Genomic DNA, 19,107 nt, shown 5'->3' with positions numbered 1-19,107 from the left:
ATAATGGTCAACAGGGACCAGGAAATCAGTCAGTCATCTATCATTTTGAACTGCCCATTAAGCAGTGGGCAAGAGCTCTGTCCTCTCTGAATATGTTATTTAACTTTAATTTGAGGGAGTGCTTGTTTCGTGCTCAGCGTCCTTCCTCCAAAGGGTTAGCATTCATGATTGAGCCCACAGGATGTGGCCATCATCCTTGAAGTTCTGGTTCCTGCAGATAACATGAGGTCAGATCTATTGGAGCATTGAATTAAGCAAACACCATCATGCTGTGGCAAAAGGAACTCAATTTGGGTTGGGTGAGGGAGAGGCAGGGAGAAGATCAATCACTAAAACTATTTTATATCCATCTCATATCCTAGGCCTTAGTGGGAGAGGGGACAGGTAGCTAGCTAGTTGCACCAGAGTCCTTGAAAGTGAGGCAAGACAACTTCTATCAAATATCCTCCCTTGCCTGGTGTCAGAGTTACCCACTAGGGAATGGAAAGCTCAATCTGTGTGAAAAACAGCACGATGGCGACTCTCAACAGTCGTAACGTCACTATTTAAAAACTAAGGCGGGGGCCTACATTTTACCATCACTGGTAATGATACATTGGCACTCCAACACATTTTTTTCCTCTGCTTGGTAGGGAAGGTGGTGGCATAGTGGTATTGTCACTGGTCTGGTAATCCAGAGACCCACGGTAATGCTCTGGGGACCTGGGTTTGAATCCCACCACAGCAGATGGTGGGATTCAATAAAACCTGGAATTAAAAGTCTAATGATGACCACATCGAACCATTGTCGATTATTGTGTATTATTATTCCTTTCGGGAAGGAAATCTGCTATCCTCACCTGGTCTGGCCAACATGTGACTCCAGACCCACAGCAATGGGTTGACTCTTCATTTTCCTCTGAACAAGGGCAATTAGGGATGGGCAATAAATGCCGTCATAGCCAGCGATGCCACATTCCAACAAATAAACTTTAAAAATCACTTAAATGAAGAACACCACCCTGCTACTGAGGAAGACAAAGGTGAAGCTTACTGCTCAAGGAGCCCCAGCAGTTAAAGGAAGAAGCCTGCAAAGCTCAAGTGGTTCTGGGAGAAGCTAGTAGCTTCAATTAAACTTCAACTAAAACAGAAACAGGAGATCGCTGCACTCTCCGTCTGTGTTAGGCTCAAAATTCAGCCGTGAATCAGTTCATATTCCACTCCAAACAATTGGGCATATAATCTAAGCTGACTGCAGTACTGAGTGTGCTGCACTATCAGAGTTTCAGTGGAAATGTTAAACTAGACTCCATCTTCCCCTTGAACACTTGTTCACTCAAGAGCAGCAAACTGGCAGTCATGGGAAAAGACATCTTAAAGCCTCCATGTTTAGGGAATGATGCCAGAAGCAGGGACTGCCGCTCTCTTTTTCATTTAGAACAGTCACCTGTTTGAAGTACATCTATGTGAAAAATAACCCCCGCTCCATGTGCATTCAACTGGGTTTGTATCTATGCCCAATTCTTAACATGCCTCGAACAGCAGAATATTACAGATGCTGGAAGTTGGAGATAAAAACAGAAAATGCTAGAAACACTCAGCAGGTTATGACAGCGTCTGTGGGAAAAACAGAGTTAACGTTTCAGGTCTGTGACTTTTCATCAGAACTGGGGAAGAAAGTAAATAATAGGTCAGAATTTCTTCAAGGTAGAAAGGGACCGATGAGGAAGTTCTGACCAACATTTACCTTCTTTCCCAGTTCTGATGAAAGGTCACGTGCTTGAAGCGTTAACTCTGTATCTCTCCACAGATGCTGTCATAATCTGCTGAGGGTTTCCAGCATTTTCTGTTATTATTTCACCTAACATGTCCTCAGTGTTGACAGCTGGGAGACAAGGTGGCGCACAAGGACAATGAAGAAAGGGGAAGGAAACAAAATAAATCACTTTCAAATAGGGAAGCAACACTAGAACATTTTGAAATATCTACAAAATGACAGGAAGTCCACAGGCCAGATGGGCTGCATGCGTTCCTAGCTGGAGGAGGACAGAGATGTGGGAGTGATAGGGTTTGGAAAAAGGAAGCCTGCCTTTTTGTCCTGATAGGCCATCAGCATGGCACAGTTCTCACAGGCGACAGGCCTCTTGGGACAGTCAGATTCCATGTGTTCCTGCAGTTCCTTTCGCCAGAGCAAAGCAGCACATTGCGGACAGTCAACAAAGGCATATTCGCACTGCTCCTGGTGGTCCTGTAACATACACAGCACAAAGTGGCTCACTGGCAAAGAAACAAATTTCTGTACACATTAAATGGTCATAAACTTCCAGCTGTCACCAAGAACTTGCTCAAATTTTATTTAGCACTTTTAAGGTCAATACACTGCAACCAGATCTCCTCTCTCTGTGGACGCCCCCCAACCCCACCAACCAAAGTTGGCCTCAAGGTCCAGTCACGGAAGCACAGGCAGGGAAAGCTGGCTGTGACTGAAGCAAGGTGACTGAAAAGGTTTCCCAAGGAGTAAGGAAACTTGTATTGCCAACAATACTGGCCAGTATTTGTTTAAAATAAATCAGCTCACTTCTGTATGAACTTTCCTTCCCTCCACCCTCACTGCTGTCTCTTGCCTCTCCATGATTAGACTCCTGAGCCCAGACACCTAGCTGTTAATTCAGAGTCACGTTATGTGGGGAAGGGACAGCAAAGTGTACTGGCTGGGTCTGCATGGCCAATGGCCACACTAAATCCAGCATGGACTGGGTCTGTATGGCCAATGGCCACACTGAATCCAGCATGGACTGGGTCTGTATGGCCAATGACCACACTGGGTCCAGCATGGACTGGGTCTGCATGGCCAATGACCACACTGGGTCCAGCATGGACTGGGTCTGTATGGCCAATGACCACACTGGATCCAGTAGTAAATGGGTCTGTATGGCCAATGGCCACACAGGATCCAGCAGTGACTGGGTCTGTATGGCCAATGGCCACACTGGATCCAGTAGTAAATGGGTCTGTATGGCCAGTGACCACACTGGATCCAGCATGGACTGGGTCTGTATGGCCAATGGCCACACTGGATCCAGTAGTAAATGGGTCTGTATGGCCAATGGCCACAATGGATCCAGTAGTAAAAGGTTCCGTATGGCCAATGACCACACTGAATCCAGTAGTAAATGGATCTGTATGGCCAATGGCCACAATGGATCCAGTAGTAAATGAGTCTGTATAGCCAATGACCACACAGGATCCAGCAGTGACTGGCTCTGTATGGCCAGTGACCACAGTGAACAGAGCACTGACCCACTTAAACTGACTGGCACTTTGACAATAGGTTGAGGAAAGGTGGGCTTTGTGGTGGTAATCGGTGTATTGACAATCTGTGGATGCTATACGTTTCATTTTAAAGAATAAGGCACACAATTTGAAACAGGGGAGCCTTCCTATTACCCTATTTTACTAAGTATAGCCAATGAGAATCAGGCGTGCAACTTTTAAAAAAGCCAAAACAATCAATGGCAACAAATCACAAAGTGGTGAAAAATAAACCTGATCAGTGGAAAAGAAACAACACCCCCAAACCAACCTCCAAATGTCGTAGCTCCATTTTCTGATAACAGCCCTTGTTGGGGCACTTGACCGTCAGGGAAAGAATTTCCCGTTTTGCAAAATTATCTGGGAAAAGTTGGGCTTCCATCAGCATCTCGTTATCCACAGGGCACTTGTGTCCAGCATCCCTGAGAGGTTTCAAATAAAGAATGGTTAGAACCCTTGTCTTGGCCTCCCGGCGGCCCCACCACGTCCCAGCCTATCCACCCCTCCTCCCAGCGCAACCACAACCCCCACCCTGCCGCCGCTGCACTCCCACCCTCCCCGCAAAGAGGCAGTAGATAAATTATTTTTTTTATGGTGCTGGTTGAGAGATAAATATTGGACAGCAAACTGGGGAGAATTCTCCAGCTCTTCTTTGAATAGTGCTGTGGAATATCTTGCATTCTCCTGTGATATCGGACATTTTAACATCTCATCCAAAGGACAGCCCCTCAGAGTGAGCACTCCCTCAGTTCTGCACTAAAGTGCCAGCCAGGATTACTCGTGAGTGGGGCTTGCAAGTAATGTAGTTCAATCAGAGACTAGGGTATTAACTCTTAACAAAGGAAACTATAAGGTACAAGGGGCAAAATTTTCTATGATACATTGGAAACCATGTTAAAAGGTATGACGGTAGATAGGCAATGGCTAACATTTAAAGAACTAATACATAGTTTACAACAAAAATACATTCCTTTAATGCACAAAAACTCAGCAAAGAAAGCATTCCAGCCGTGGCTAACAAAAGAAATCAAGGATTGCATTAGATCAAAGGAGAGGCGTATAAAGTTGCCAAAAAAAAAATGGCAAGCCTGATAATTGGGAACATTTTAGAATTTTAAAAAAATTAAGGGAGGGAAATAGAGTGAGAGTAAGCTAGCAAGAAACAAAAACAGATTGTATAAGCTTCTTTAGGTATGCAAAAAGAAAAAGATTAACAAAAACAAATGCAGATCCATTACAAGCGGAGTCAGGATAATTAATAGTGGGGAATAAGGAAATGGCAGAGAAACTAAACAAATACTTTGTGTGTCTGTCTTCAGAGGGAAATACTAAAAACTGCCCAAGAATAACGGAGAATCAAGGGACTAGTGTAAAACTAGAAACTGCAAGATATTAATATGTTTTAAAAAAAGCACTAGAGAAATTAAAGGGATTGAAAGCAGATAAATGCCCCAGAGCTGATGATCAGACCAGAGTGCTAAAAGGTAGCTGCAGAGATAGTAGATGCATTGGTGATCATCTTTCAAAATTCTATAAACTCTGGAATGGTTCCTGCAGATTGGAAGGTGGCAAATGTAACCCCACTATCTAAGAAAGGAGGGAGATAGAAAATGGGGAACTACAGGCCTGTTAGCCTGACATCAGCAGTAGGGAAAATGCTAGAATCTGTAATAAAGGATGTGATAACTGGACACTTAATGGTAGGACTGGGTAGAGTCAACATGGATTTATGAAAAGGAAACCATGCTTAACAAATCTGTTGGAGTTTTTTTGAAAGTGTAACTAGCAGAATAGACAAGGGGGAACCAGTGGATATGGTGTGTTTAGGCTTTTGCTAAAGTTCCACTCAAGAGGTTAGCAAACAAAATTAGAGCACATGGGGTTAGGGGTAATATACTGGCATGGATTGAGAACTGGTTAACAAACAGAAAACAGAGTAGGAATAAATGGGTCATTTTAAGGTTGGCAGGCTGTGACTACAGCAAGGATCAGTGCTTGGGCCCCAGCTATTCACAATCTATATCAATGATTTGGATGTGGGGATTAAATGTAATATTTCCAAGTTTGCAGATGAGACAAAACTAAGTGAAAGTGCGAGTTGTGGGGAGGATGAAAGACACTTCAAGGGGATTTGAAGAGGCTAAGCAAGTAGGCAAAACTTTGGAAGGTGAAATACAATGTGGAGGAATGTGAGGTTATCCACTTTGGTAGGAAAAGCAGAAATACATAAATATTTTATTAAATGGAGAGGGGATGGGAAGTGTTGAACTTCAAAGGGACTTGGGTGTCCTTGTTCATGAGTCACTGAAAGTTAACATGCAGGTACAACAAACAATTAAGAAGGCAAACGATATGCTGTCTAAGACCTTTCTGCCATAGTGCACCAAAGGGCTGGGAAAGGTACAGGCCCGTCGGGCTGTACAGCTCACAATGAATGTACGCATTGAATACCAGTTGTATTATAATTGTATTGAAGCACCTCAGAGTGCAACATGCTGTATGCTGATAACTCCAATATCATTGTCTGATTGTCTGTAATGACCATATTGAAATGATTGTAATATTCATTGATTGTATTGAGGCACCTTTGTGATCCATGTGTAAAAGTTGAATCTGATTGTACTTTTCGTGATGGCGATTTTGAAATGTTTTGTAATGTTCTTCCAGATATTTTATGAACATTTTTTCCCTCCTTATCTAGAGGCTTGTACATCGCGTCCCTGCGGACATGATCCATCTTCGACCTCCAGATAAAGCGAAAGATGGCTTGGGTGATCGCCATTACGCAGGAGTCTGGAATGGGCCAGACCTGCGCCACGTACAGCAACAGCGAGAGTGCCTCACACCTGATGACCAGGTTCTTAGCCGCAATGGAGAGGGAGCGTCGCTACCACATGCCCAGTTTGCTTTGCACCATAGGCACTCGCTCCTTCCAGTTTCTAACGCATGCCCCCGGTCCCTCCGAACCATATCCCCAGCACCTTCAGGCCATCAGCCCTGACGGTGAAGAGGACAAAGGATCGGTCAGCCCAGTTCCCAAAGAACATGGCCTCGCTCTTCCCACAATTTACCTTGGCTCTCGAGTCCTGCTCCTAGTTCTTTTTTTTTTGAAAAATATACTTTATTCATAAAATATCTGGAAGAACATTCCAAAACATTTCAAAATCGCCATCACAAAAGTACAATCAGATTCAACTTTTACACATGGATCACGAGGTGCTTCAATACAATCAATAAATATTACAATCATTTCAATATGGTCAATGCAGACAATCAGACAATGGTATTGGACTTATCAACATACATCATGTTGCACTCTGAGGTGCTTCAGTACAATTATAATACAATTAGTATTCACTGCATACATTCATTTTGAGCTGTACAGCCCAAGGGGTCTTTACCTTTCCCAGCCCCTCGGTGCACTGTGGCAGAAAGGTCTTAGATAGCGACCTTTCCCCATTGCGCCTTTGCGGCGGCTGCCCCAACCTTTAGTGCGTCCCTCAGCACGTAGTCCTGGAGCTTGGAATGTGCCAGCCTACAACACTCAGTCGGGGACAACTCTTTGCGCTGGAAGACCAACAAGTTTCGGACAGACCAAAGAGTGTCTTTCACCGAGTTGATGATCCTCCAGCTGCAGCTGATGTTTGTTTCGGTGTGTGTCCCTGGGAACAGCCCATAGAGCACAGAGTCCTGTGTCACAGAACTGCTCGGGATGAACCTCGACAAAAACCACTGCATCTCTCTCCAGACCTTCTTTGCAAAGGCACAATCCACAAGGAGGTGAACAACGGTCTCGTCCCCACCACAGCCACCTCGAGGGCAACGTGCAGAGGGGGTAAGACTCTTGACGGGGAGGGCCTTTTTCACCACCAGCCAAGCTACACCTTGGTGCTTGTTGGAAATTTCTGGCGATGAGGCATTCTGCCAAATGACTTTGACAGTCTGCTCAGGGAACCATCCCACAGGATCCACCCTCTCCTTTTCCCTCAGGGCCTCTAAGATGTTACGTGCCGACCACTGCCTGATGGACCTGTGGTCAAAGGTGTTCCTCTGCATAAATTTTTCCACGAGGGGCAGGTGGTACAGCACGGTCCAACTACTTGGAGCGTTCCGTGGCAGCGTGTCCAGACCCATCCCTCGCAACACCGGGGACAGGTAGAACCTCAGCACGTAGTGACACTTGGTGTTTGCGTACCGAGGGTCTACGCACAGCTTGATGCAGCCGCACACAAAGGTGGCCATCAGTATGAGGGCGATTTGGGCACGTTTTTTCCCCCCTTATTTAGAAGCTTGTACATCGCGTCCCTGCGGACACGATCCATTTTTGACCTCCAGATAAAGCGAAAGATGGCTCGGGTGATCGCCATCGCGCAGGAGTCTGGAATGGGCCAGACCTGCGCCACGTACAGCAGCAGCGAGTGCCTCACACCTGATGACCAGGTTCTTACCCACAATGGAGAGGGAGCGTCGCTCCCACATGCCCAGTTTTCTTTGCACCATAGGCACTCGCTCCTTCCAGTTTCTAACGCATGCCCCGGTCCCTCCAAACCATATCCCCAGCACCTTCAGGCCATCAGCTCTGACGGTGAATGGGACAGCCCAGTTCCCAAAGAACATGGCCTCGCTCTTCCCACGATTTACCTTGGCTCCCGAGGCCAGTTCGAACTGGTCGCAGATGTGGATCAGTCTGCGCACCGACAGAGGATCCGAGCAGAAGACAGCGACATCGTCCATGTACAGGGAGGCTTTGACCCGAGTGCCTCCACTGCCTGGGATTGTCACTCCTCTTATGCCTGGATGCTTCCTGATGGATTCAGCAAAGGGTTCTACGCAACACACAAACAGGACAGGGGAGAGAGAGCAGTCCTGCCGGACTCCAGGTTTAATAGGAAAGCTATCTGATTCCCACCCATTGATTGAGACTGCGCTACTGATGTTAGTGCAGAGCAGTTGGATCCAATTGCGAATTTCCTCCCCAAACCCCATTTTGGAGAGCACATCCACCATGTAGGTGTGCGATATTCTGTCAAAGGCCTTCTCCTGATCCAGGCTGATGAGGCAGGTGTCCACACCCCTGTCCTGCACATAGGCAATCGTATCCCTGAGCAGCGCGAGGCTGTCAGAGATCTTCCTGCCCGGCACAGTGCAGGTCTGGTCAGGGTGGATCACCAATTCCAGAGCAGACTTGACCCGATTGGCGATGACCTTGGACAGAATCTTATAGTCCACATTCAACAGTGAAATGGGTCGCCAATTTCTAATTTCCTCCCTTTCCCCCTTGTGCTTGTAGATGAGGGTGATGATGCCTTTCCTCATGGATTCTGACATGCTGCCGGCCAAAAGCATAGTCTCGTACACTTCTAGCAGGTCTGGGCCGATCCAGTCCCACAGAGCCGAATACAACTCCGCCGGCAAGCCATCACTTCTGGGAGTTTTACTCTTCTCGAAGGACTCAAGGGCCTTAGTTAGTTTGTCGGGAATTAGCGGTTTGTCTAGGCTCTCCCGTGTACTGTTGTCTAAGACCTCCGTGATAGAGGACAGGAAGGACTGGGAGGCCGTGCTATCTGTGGGCTTCACGTCATACAATCCGGCATAAAAGGATTTGCTGATCCTCAAAATGTCGGACAGCGATGACTTTACTGAGCCATCTTCTTCCTTCAGGCTGCTGATCACAGAGCTCTCTCTGTGTACGTTTTGGAAGAAGAAACGTGAGCACGTCTCATCCTGCTCCATGGAGCGGACTCTGGACTGAAAGATGATCTTGGAGGCCTCCGAGGCAAAGAGCGAGGCTTGCTGGCTCTTCACCTCTTGGAGTTTCTCTTTGCCATCGACCACCATCGACTGCAGCCGGATCAGGTTCTGCATGTTTCTCTGGAGTCAGGACATTTCCCTCTGTTCCTTTCTAGCTTTCTGGGCGCCTTTGAGGATGAAAAACCTCTTGATGTTTCCCTTGATCGCTTCCCACCAGTGTGTCAGGGACTCAAAGAGGGGTTTCACGGTTCTCCAACCTTTGTAATCCCTCTTGAGCTCCTCAATGTTCTCTGGGGTCAGCAGTTGCACGTTTAGCTTCCATGCCCCCCCTGCCCACCCTCTGGTCTTCCTCTAAGTGACAGTCAGCCAGTAGGAGGCAGTGGTCAGAGAAGAACACTGGTTTGACGTCGGTGGATCTGACTGCAAACGCACGGGACACAAACAGCAAGTCTATCCTGGAACAGATGGACCCGTCTGGCCGCGACCAGGTGTATCTACGCTGCGCTCCGTCTGCAGGGTTGCTGAAGATGTCGTGCAGCTTAGCATCCTTTACTGTTTCCATCAGGGATCTGGACGCAGCGTCCAATCTGCTGTCAGCCCTACCGGATCGTCCAGCCGTATCGATGATGCAGTAGAAGTCACCGCCCAGAATGACCGGCCTGGAGGTCGCCAGCAGCAGTGGGAGCTGCTGAAAGACCGCCAGCCACTCGCCCTTTTGTGCCGGGACGTACACGTTAATTAACCGCAGTGGAGCATTCTTGTACATTACATCTGCTACGAGGAGGCGGCCGCCCACCACCTCCTTAACCTCGAAGACGGTGAAGTTGCTTCCCTGCAGCAGAATACCCAGGCCGGGGGAACAAGAGTCGTTTCCGCCCGACCAGATCGATGGCCCATGGGACCACCATCGTGACCATTGCCTGTAGGAGCTGAGGTGCGGTATTGCACACTCCTGCAGAAACAACAGGTCAGCTTTGACTTTGGCAAGGTAGTCCAAGGTCGCAACACATCGCATAGTAGATTTAATGCTACCCACATTTATGGATACAATCTTTACATCCATTTTAAAGCATTTAGTCTCTTACCAAACCTGTTGTCTTTGAGAGTTCCAGACCTTTGGTCTGCTCCTGCATATCCATAGTGTTCACAAATTGCCTCACTTTGGATGGGCTGAGGAAACTGTCCTGAACCACCGCACTGGAGATGTTCCGCTCAGGTGGCATCTGGGGGTTCGTGCAAGGAACGAGATTTGAAATGTTCTCTGTTGGAGAAGTCTCTCCGATCCTCTCCCCCTCTGGGGCGTTGCTGCTCTCGGCTTCCCGGAGCTGGGGTGCGCTGAGCTCTTCACTGCTCCCAGATTCCTGGGGCTGGGGTGCGCTGGCCTCTTCGGGTTGTAGGCAAAGTTGGGGTGTGCTGGTCTCCTCATTGTCTCCAATGTTCTGGAGCTCGGGTGTCTCATCCTCCAACTCCCTAGAGCTTTGCCACTTCTTCTGTAGGTGCCGCCCTTGCCCTTCTTCGTCCGAAGAGCAGCTGCCCTTGTCATCCATGTCAGATGGGAGATGCCTCTTGCCACTTGTCTGGGAAGTGGCTTGGTCCCCTCTTAGTCCGTTCTTCCTTTTGGCTCTCTTCACCAGCTGCCACTCCCCCTGTTGATTTTCTGCTGCTTCCTCCTCCATTGATTCGCTCTCCTGAGGAGTGGGAGGTTCAGGGGGCAGTGCAGTTGATTGGCTGTCTGCTGCCTCAATCTTTTCCTCCACCTTGTCTCTCTCTGTGCCCTCCTTTGTCCCGTTGTTCTCACTGGAGGCCTTGGTGTTGGAGGGTTGCAAGTGTCCTTAGTAGTAGTGACACGAAGCATATCATCTGCTTCCCCCTCGTTGGCTTTGGCTGCCTGTGCATAAATGAGGCAGCGTTTGGGGCAGGTCCTGTAGAGATGGCCTGCCTCGCCAAACAGGTTGCAGCACTCAGTCTGTTTGCAGTCCTTTGTCTGGTGCCCTTCCTGTTTGCAGTTCTTGCAGAGGCCGGCACTGCAATTGGCCGCCACATGACCAGACTTGCCACATGAGTGACAAAGTTTGGGCTGCCCAGCGTAGAAAAGGTAGCCACGGCTTCCCCCGATAGCGAAGCTGGAAGGAGGATGGAAGATGGCTCCCTTCCCATCGGTCTTGAGCGTGACCTTGATCTGGCGTTTGCATGTCCAAATCCCTAAGGCGTCTCTAACCTCAGCGCAGCTCCCAACCCTGTCGACGTACCTGGTGAGGAAGATGAACACATCGGGGACAGGGACGTGGGAGTTGTAGAGATACACCGTCACCACACGGTCCTGTTGCAACAGCAGAGCAAAGAGCGGTTCCACCGTCAGGATCTTCATCTCCGGCTGGTCTCTCTTCTCCTCGAACACCTTCAGGAACTTGACGCAAGCTGCCACACTCCTGAAGGTCACGTCAAAATATCTAGCGCTGGTGAAGTCTTGCAGGCAGTAGATCTCTGCCGCTTCAAATCCACACACCTTCAACAGGATCCGCTTGCTGAAGAAGGCCCAATCCATGGGTGCCCCTCCTTCGCTGTCCTTCACCGTCACCCGAATGATGTTACGTACCCCATGGTATGGGGCTCGACTGCTTATAGCTTCACGACTACACTTGATCTTAGCCAAAAGGCCGAGAAGCGATCTAGTTCTTTTTTTTTTGAAAAATATACTTTATTCATAAAATATCTGGAAGAACATTCCAAAACATTTCAAAATCACCATCACATAAGTACAATCAGATTCAACTTTTACACATGTATCACAAGTTGCATCAATACAATCAATGAATATTACAATCATTTCAATATGGTCAATGCAGACAATCAGACAATGGTATTGGAGTTATCAACATACATCATGTTGCACTCTGAGGTGCTTCAATACAATTATAATACAATTAGTATTCAATGCATACATTCATTTTGAGCTGTACAACCCGAGGGGCTCTAAACAATTCCCAGCTCCTCGGTGCACTATGGCAGAAAGGTGACCTTTCCCCATTGCGCCTTTGCGGCGGCTGCCCCAACCTTTAGTGCGTCCCTCAGCACGTAGTCCTGGACTTTGGAATGTGCCAGTCTGCAACACTCAGTCAGGGACAACTCTTTGGGCTGGAAGACCAACAAGTTTCGGGGAGACCAAAGAGCGTCTTTCACCGAGTTGATGATCCTCCAGCTGCAGCTGATGTTTGTTTCGGTGTGTGTCCCTGGGAACAGCCCATAGAGCACAGAGTCCTGTGTCACAGAACTGCTCAGGATGAACCTCGACAGAAACCACTGCATCTCTCTCCAGACCTCCTTTGCAAAGGCACAATCCACAAGGAGGTGAACAACGGTCTCTTCCCCACCACAGCCACCTCGAGGGCAACATGCAGAGGGGGTGAGACTCCTGGCGTGTAGGAAGGATCTGACGGGGAGGGCCTTTCTCACCACCAGCCAAGCCACGTCTTGGTGCTTGTTGGAAAGTTCTGGCGATGAGGCATTCTGCCAAATGACTTTGACAGTCTGCTCGGGCAACCATCCCACAGCATCCACCCTTTCCTTTTCTCGCAGGGCCTCTAAGACGTTACGTGTGACCACTGCCTGATGGACTTGTGGTCAAAGGTGTTTCTCTGGTGGTACGGCACAGTCCAACTACTTGGAGCGTTCCGCGGCAGCGTGGCCAGACCCATCCTTCACAACACCAGGGACAGGTAGAACCTCATCACGTAGTGACACTTGGTGTTTGCGTACCGAGGGTCTACGCACAGCTTGATGCAGCCGCACACAAAGGTGGCCATCAGTATGAGGGCGATGTTGGGCACGTTTTCTCCCCTTTATCTAGAGGCTTGTACATCGCGTCCCTGCGGACATGATCCATTTTCAACATCCAAATAAAGCGAAAGATGGCTCGGGTGATCGCCATCGCGCAGGAGTCTGGAATGGGCCAGACTTGCGCCACGTACAGCAACAGCGAGAGTGCCTCACTCCTGATTACCAGGTTCTTACCCGCAATGGAGAGGGAGCGTTGCTCCCACATGCCCAGTTTTCTTTGCACCATAGACACTTGCTCCTTCCAGTTTCTAACGCATGCCCCGGTCCCTCCGAACAATTATCTTATGAACCCATGACCTTCTGATGAAGAGGTAAGATCTACCACTGAGCCAATGCTGACACAAACTGTGACAAAGCACTCACTGATGCAGCTCCCATTCGGTAGGGAAATGTCACAATGTTATTACTATAGTAACAAGCATGTTGCAGTCCTGGAATCCTTTGTTCACACTTTGTTATATAATATTGCCACTCCCATGGTTTAAGACCAGCTTAAACTATCACAAACAAAAATGAAAACCACATACTTCCTGGTTGTGATTGACTGTAAGTCTGACTAAAGAGGACTGAACCAACACAGGATGCTGGGGGATGCTACCAGCTTGAGTAATGTGCCACAGCTCCCTCTCATACGCAATTGTAGTTACTGGTACTACAAGCACAGAGATAAACTCATTTAATGCATATGGCTGCAAATCTTGACAAACAACCCAAGGTTGTTAAGGTCATTTGGGATTATTAATGTAGGGGTAGCAGTAGGAGGTATGCTTTCAGGTAGGTGGCAGCTTACTTAAGTAAACAAAAATCTAAAAATATTCACAAAGGAACATGTCAGCTTTAAATCTTTTACAATTTGGATGTATTCAAGATATTTTCTTCGTGGCCAAAGGCAAAATGCTATTCCACAGGTAAACTGACGCTTCACATGAATCAAACACAGCATTCATTGTGAAATGATCTGAGATAGCTGGATGCAGATTGAACAATGAGCCTTTTTCCCAATGTGCATCACACTGCAGATAAGATTATCAGATAGGTTACCTATGTTAGGAAAGTCTTCAGCCTCAGGCCCAAAATCCATATTCTAGCCATCGATTCCATTCCCCATGCCACTATTCCAGTTGAACCAAACTCTTTGTGACCTCAATGTCCTATTTGAACCCAGCTTCCCAACCCATACCCTCTCAAGCACAAAGACTTCTTCATTCCAGCATCGCAACATCAACAGAATCTGCTCCTGCCTCAGCCCACTGACAGCTGAAACCCACATTTATGGTTTTGTTACCTCTGATCCTGACCAGTGAGCTCACTAAGAACATCCTAACCCATGCCAAGACCTAATTCATCCATCATCCTGTGCTCACTGACCTGATCCTCTATCCCAGAAATTTAAAGTTCTTATCCTTATGATTAAATCCCTTCATAATCTCCCAACCCCTCCCCCACCCCCAAAGTTCTGTAATCTTCTCCGGCTCTCCAACCCTACAAGAATTCTGCATGCCTCTGACTCCAGCCTTGTGTGGATGCCCCACCCCCTTCAGCATCTAGGCCCTGCACTCTGGAAATCTCTAAAACTCTGCCTCTATCCTTTTGAAACCCAACTCAAAAGCTCCCCTCTGGAGCAAACTTTTAATTGCCTCTCCTAATATCTCCATCTTTGACTCATTACCCATTTTTGTCTGGTCAAACCCATGAAGTGCTTCGAGATGTTTTTCTATTTTAAAAGTGCTATATAAATGCAAGTTGTCATTGTTTGATATCAGTGTAAACTATAGTTTATTAAGTAAAATTAAGCAGAAGTAACAGCAAGCACAGATTTAACTAGGCTGCAGGTCTTTACTTAATTCTTATTCCAAAATACGAATGTCTCACGTTGTTATTTTCTCTATTACACCTTTAGTTAACAATGAGAGCTTCAATGCAATTCTTTAGAAAGAAATTTGATTCATTATTTTCAGATATGTTTTATAAACGGAGTTCAAATTCTCAATCTGCCACTGTTCTCTGGATTAGTCCAGGCCTAGGGATTTCTAATCCAGTAACAATGAAGTATAGAATTAGGGTGGATATTAAAGCAATAGTCAATAAACATATAAACATATAAAATTAGTTAATAAACATACTTAAAGTAGATAGCTTTAATTAGTCACCAAGTTTTGCAGAAGGGGTTTCATCCTTTTCAAAAGTAGAAGACTGGTACAAAATGGTTAGGGAGTTGTATCAGTCCATGGAAAAAGTACTCGTTAAGATTAAAATTATTCCACAGGTACAAGACAGCCAGAAAAATCCCTTTGTTCACAGTTTGGAAGGGCAAGTCAAGGAGCAGAGATGAAAGGCCGAAGATAAAAAAAAGTTCTGAATTTTTTTGTGGCAAAGAATTGTGTAATCATAGCACTTTTTAAGATCCGTGGTGAATGCAAATGCTTACGGCCACATCAAATAGGCGAAATTATTGGTTCCAAGAGGGTAGAAACGTTAATTTTCCCTTTGTTTACCATCTATTACTGTCAAGACTGTGGACCAATGCATTTGTATCAAGTTACCAAGTGACCTCTGCGTTTCACCATTCAGTGCAGTCAGTGCATGTAATATAGGATGAAGCCCATGCTAACAACAGAACATGACCTTGCTGGATTATTTATGTGAAGCAAAGCAAAGTACTGTGGCAGTGTTTTGCAAATATTTTCCAATGTGACTCCATTTTAACTTACCAACCCCTTCTCCAGCACAATTAGGGATGGGCAACAAATACTGGCCTTAAATTAAAATTCACGTATTACAGATCAACATATAAAAATACACCATATAAATATGAAAATATGCATTTTAAGTACTCTGGAAAAAGATTATGTTACATACTCATGTAGGTTTGAGCAAAGTTCTCCATATTACTGAGTCTTCGGCCACCAGGGAAAGTCCCTCCTCCTCCAATCAGCCCCCACCATACACATGCCCCTCTTCCCAACCCCTCCCATCCACTCACTCAGCAGCCCCTTTCCCGAGCCCCCTCCTCTCTCACCCACCCACTCACTCAGCAGCTCCTCTCCCCACCCCAGTCTGCCTAAACTCACCGTGGCTCGGGCTCTGCTGCTCTGCCTCTCACCCACCTGTCCAATTGCCGAATCCCGCGGCTCCACCCAAGCAGCCAGCAACAGATTCTGTAGCTAAAAACTCAAAAGGTTATGTCCTAAGTGCTGCTTTTAACTGTATGTTTAATAATAATTACCATAAGTTAACAAAATCGGTGACAGAAGACATCAAATGCTGTACCCCATCACTCTGAGGAATGAATTATAAAACGGGGTGCAGAGGAGATTCACCAGGATGTTGCCTGGGATGAAACATTTAAGTTATGAAGAGAGGTTGGATAGACTTGAGTTGTTTTCGTTGGAGCAGAGAAGACTGAGGGGTGACCTGATCGCGGTGTACAAGATTATGAGGGACATGGACAGGGTGGATAGGGAGTAGATGTTCCCCTTAGTTGAAGGGCAAGTTACGAGGGGACACAAGTTCAAGGTGAGGGGCAGGAGGTTTAGGGGGGGGATGTGAGGAAAAACTTTTTTTACCCAGAGGGTGGTGACGGACTGGAATGCGCTGCCTGGGAGGGTGGTGGAGGTGGGTTGCCTCACATCCTTTAAAAAGCACCTGGATGAGCACTTGGCATGTCATAACATTCATAACATTCAAGAATGTTTGAATTGAGTTTTGAGAGAGGACGCTTTCATTTTCCGCTTTCACTTTCCTTCTCGTCCTCTCTCAAAACTCAATTCAAATTTTCAAGCTGTCATGGTGGGGTTTAAACTCTCATTCTCTCTGTATGATTTGTCCAGTTACACAGTGACTCTCAAAAGGCTTTTGGTTGAAGGGCCCCTTTCCAAATGAATTAATGATCATGGACTCTATGGAAATTATACTCAGAACACAAAAGTGCAAAATTTGAAGAATGTTTTAATAGTACCTGTTAAGAAAGCAGGTCATTACTGAGAGTAGTGATTTGAGGACTATTTCATTGGTGTAGACAATGATAAGACAAATCAAAGTTAAAAGATATGTATAACTCCAATAACATTTAAGTGCATGCCAACTGAATAATGTGAAATGCGATTAAAGAAATAGGTAACATTAAATACAAACAGCTATTGGCTAAATCAGAATTAAGAGCAGTTTCATGCTATTTAGATGTTTAACAGGCTTAAAGCAGGTCACTATTTTAACTGAAAAGAAAACTTCACTCCAACTCTATTACAGAGCACTCCAGAATGTGACAATCTAGGCAATATTTTACAGATCTGTGCAAACTCAGCCTGGTTTCTCTATGTTATTTAATCATTCAAGGAATATGTTGAAGCTTTTCATCTGCATTCATCAGGATACTTAGCAAGAATACCAATATAAGGGGAAAATAACAATTTATTTTGTATGTGAGAGTGCTGATTGGTTGACATGTGGGCTGATTGGTAGAGGCAGTGCCATGGAGAATGCACCAGTGATGGTGACTGACAGTTAACTGCCAAGCATCATTTGAAATTTAAACCAGGCAGCTTGACCCTGATTGGTCAAGGCGTTGTCCTGAGGAATGAGTCAGCAAATGGCTGTCACTTATTTTGTTTAGCTGAAACAGGTGCAATGTGTCTATGTGTCCTTTCTGTCTGCAAGGAACAGGGCCCTGTGTATTAATATATGTAGCTTCCAGTACACGCAAATGTGCCACACTGAGAGCCCAACTGACAATCTTCAATTGGTTGTCAGTGTAATTCTTAGCGCACTGAGGGTTATTAGTAAAAGTTGTCCAATCATGGAATCACATCTAATGTTGAACACCATGTTTAAGTTTTGCAAGCATGGGCTGGTTGGGTACAGTCTGTACTTTGCCTATTGTGAACAGCGGCTGGGACATGCTGTTTGATACGATCCGCCAGTCTTTGGGACGTACAGCCTACATACCAAGCATCACACTAGACTTGTGTAAGAGTGATGAGCTACCGCACGATATATATGACAGGGTTCGTCCTCACAGTTCGCTATGTTCGCATATGTATGGGCTGCCCCAGACACGCAAAAGTGACGTCCCTTTATGCCCTATCTTATCTATGACTGGTTCTGCACAACATGAATTCACCAAATGGTTGGGCGAATTGTTAAAACCAGTTTTGAACAAGTTTTTCACATACATGGTGAAGGATCACATTTGCGAGGGCTATACAGGACTTGCATATCGATAGCAATGTCATGTCCATGTGCTCATTTGACATTGCCAGCCTATTCACCAATGTTCCACTTAAGGAAACCATTGATATTTGTGCTGCAGCACTATATCATGGAGATCTAAACCCACCACCATTGCATGAACCAGTATTCATTGAACTTATGAACTTGGAAACTCGCACAGTTGAGTTCAGTTTTAATGATATGTATAGATGCTGTTGCCATGGGGTCCCCTCTAGGCCTAGCTCTCGCAAACATCTTTGTTGGGTTCCATGAGAAATGTGTCTTCAATGGAATGACACCTAACCTGCCACCCCTCACATATTTCCGATATGTGGATAATACATTTGCTATATTTAAATCTGCAGCTGCATGCAGTGATTTCCTTACATGTCTTCATGGGCTCCATCCTGTGCTCAATTTCACCTTTGAAATGATGCAGCCAAATGAACTCTCCTTCCTTGACGTACTAGTTGAGAAATCTGCCAGGGGGTTCTCTACCACTAGCTACCGCAAACCTACCTTCACTGGTCAATATATGCATTGGGCTTCTTACAGTTCCACATGTTATAAGATTGGTCTTATTGACAACCTTGTAAATTAGGCCCGAGCCATTTACTCACCATGCAAGCTTGATGCTGAAATAGGGCATCAAAGGCATCCTGCAGGATAATGGCTACCGACCAGATCATTTCATACATTATATCGCGCAAACTCATGAACAGGCCGAAGGCCATCACTCTCGGCCCTGAAAAGTGCCCCGTCTACCTCAGATTACGCAGGAAGGGCAAGGTATCTCAAAAATTTGGGCAACAGGTGAAGCACACTGGTTCAAACTGCTACTATGCAGTAGCAACATGGGCAGTATTCGCCACTAACAGGATGCTGCCGCCAAGCCAAAAAGACGTTCTGCCTATCACACAAACGAGTAATGTGATATATGAATTTTAGTGCCAGTGTGATGCTTGGTATGTAGGCTATACGTCTCAAAGACTAGTGGATCATATCAAACAGCATGTCCCA

The 19,107-nt window shown here is 46.2% G+C and overlaps 1 protein-coding gene across 1 annotated transcript in view; it reads right to left on the bottom strand.

Moving 5' to 3' along the window:
- Positions 1-19,107, bottom strand: part of traf6 (TNF receptor-associated factor 6) — a 52,994-nt gene that overhangs the window by 14,827 nt on the left and 19,060 nt on the right. Inside the window, exons 5-6 of the mRNA XM_078548874.1 lie at positions 3,563-3,713; positions 2,069-2,227 (exon numbers count right to left, since the gene is read on the bottom strand). Coding sequence (XP_078405000.1) covers positions 2,069-2,227; positions 3,563-3,713 — 310 coding nt within the window. The remainder of the gene's footprint in view (positions 1-2,068; positions 2,228-3,562; positions 3,714-19,107) is intronic.

The sequence above is a fragment of the Cetorhinus maximus genome, chromosome 9 (genome assembly GCF_964194155.1).
Source record: "Cetorhinus maximus chromosome 9, sCetMax3.hap1.1, whole genome shotgun sequence".
NCBI lineage: Eukaryota > Metazoa > Chordata > Chondrichthyes > Lamniformes > Cetorhinidae > Cetorhinus > Cetorhinus maximus.
Note: the sequence above shows the minus strand (reverse complement) of the source record. Positions and strands in the feature narration are given on the sequence as shown.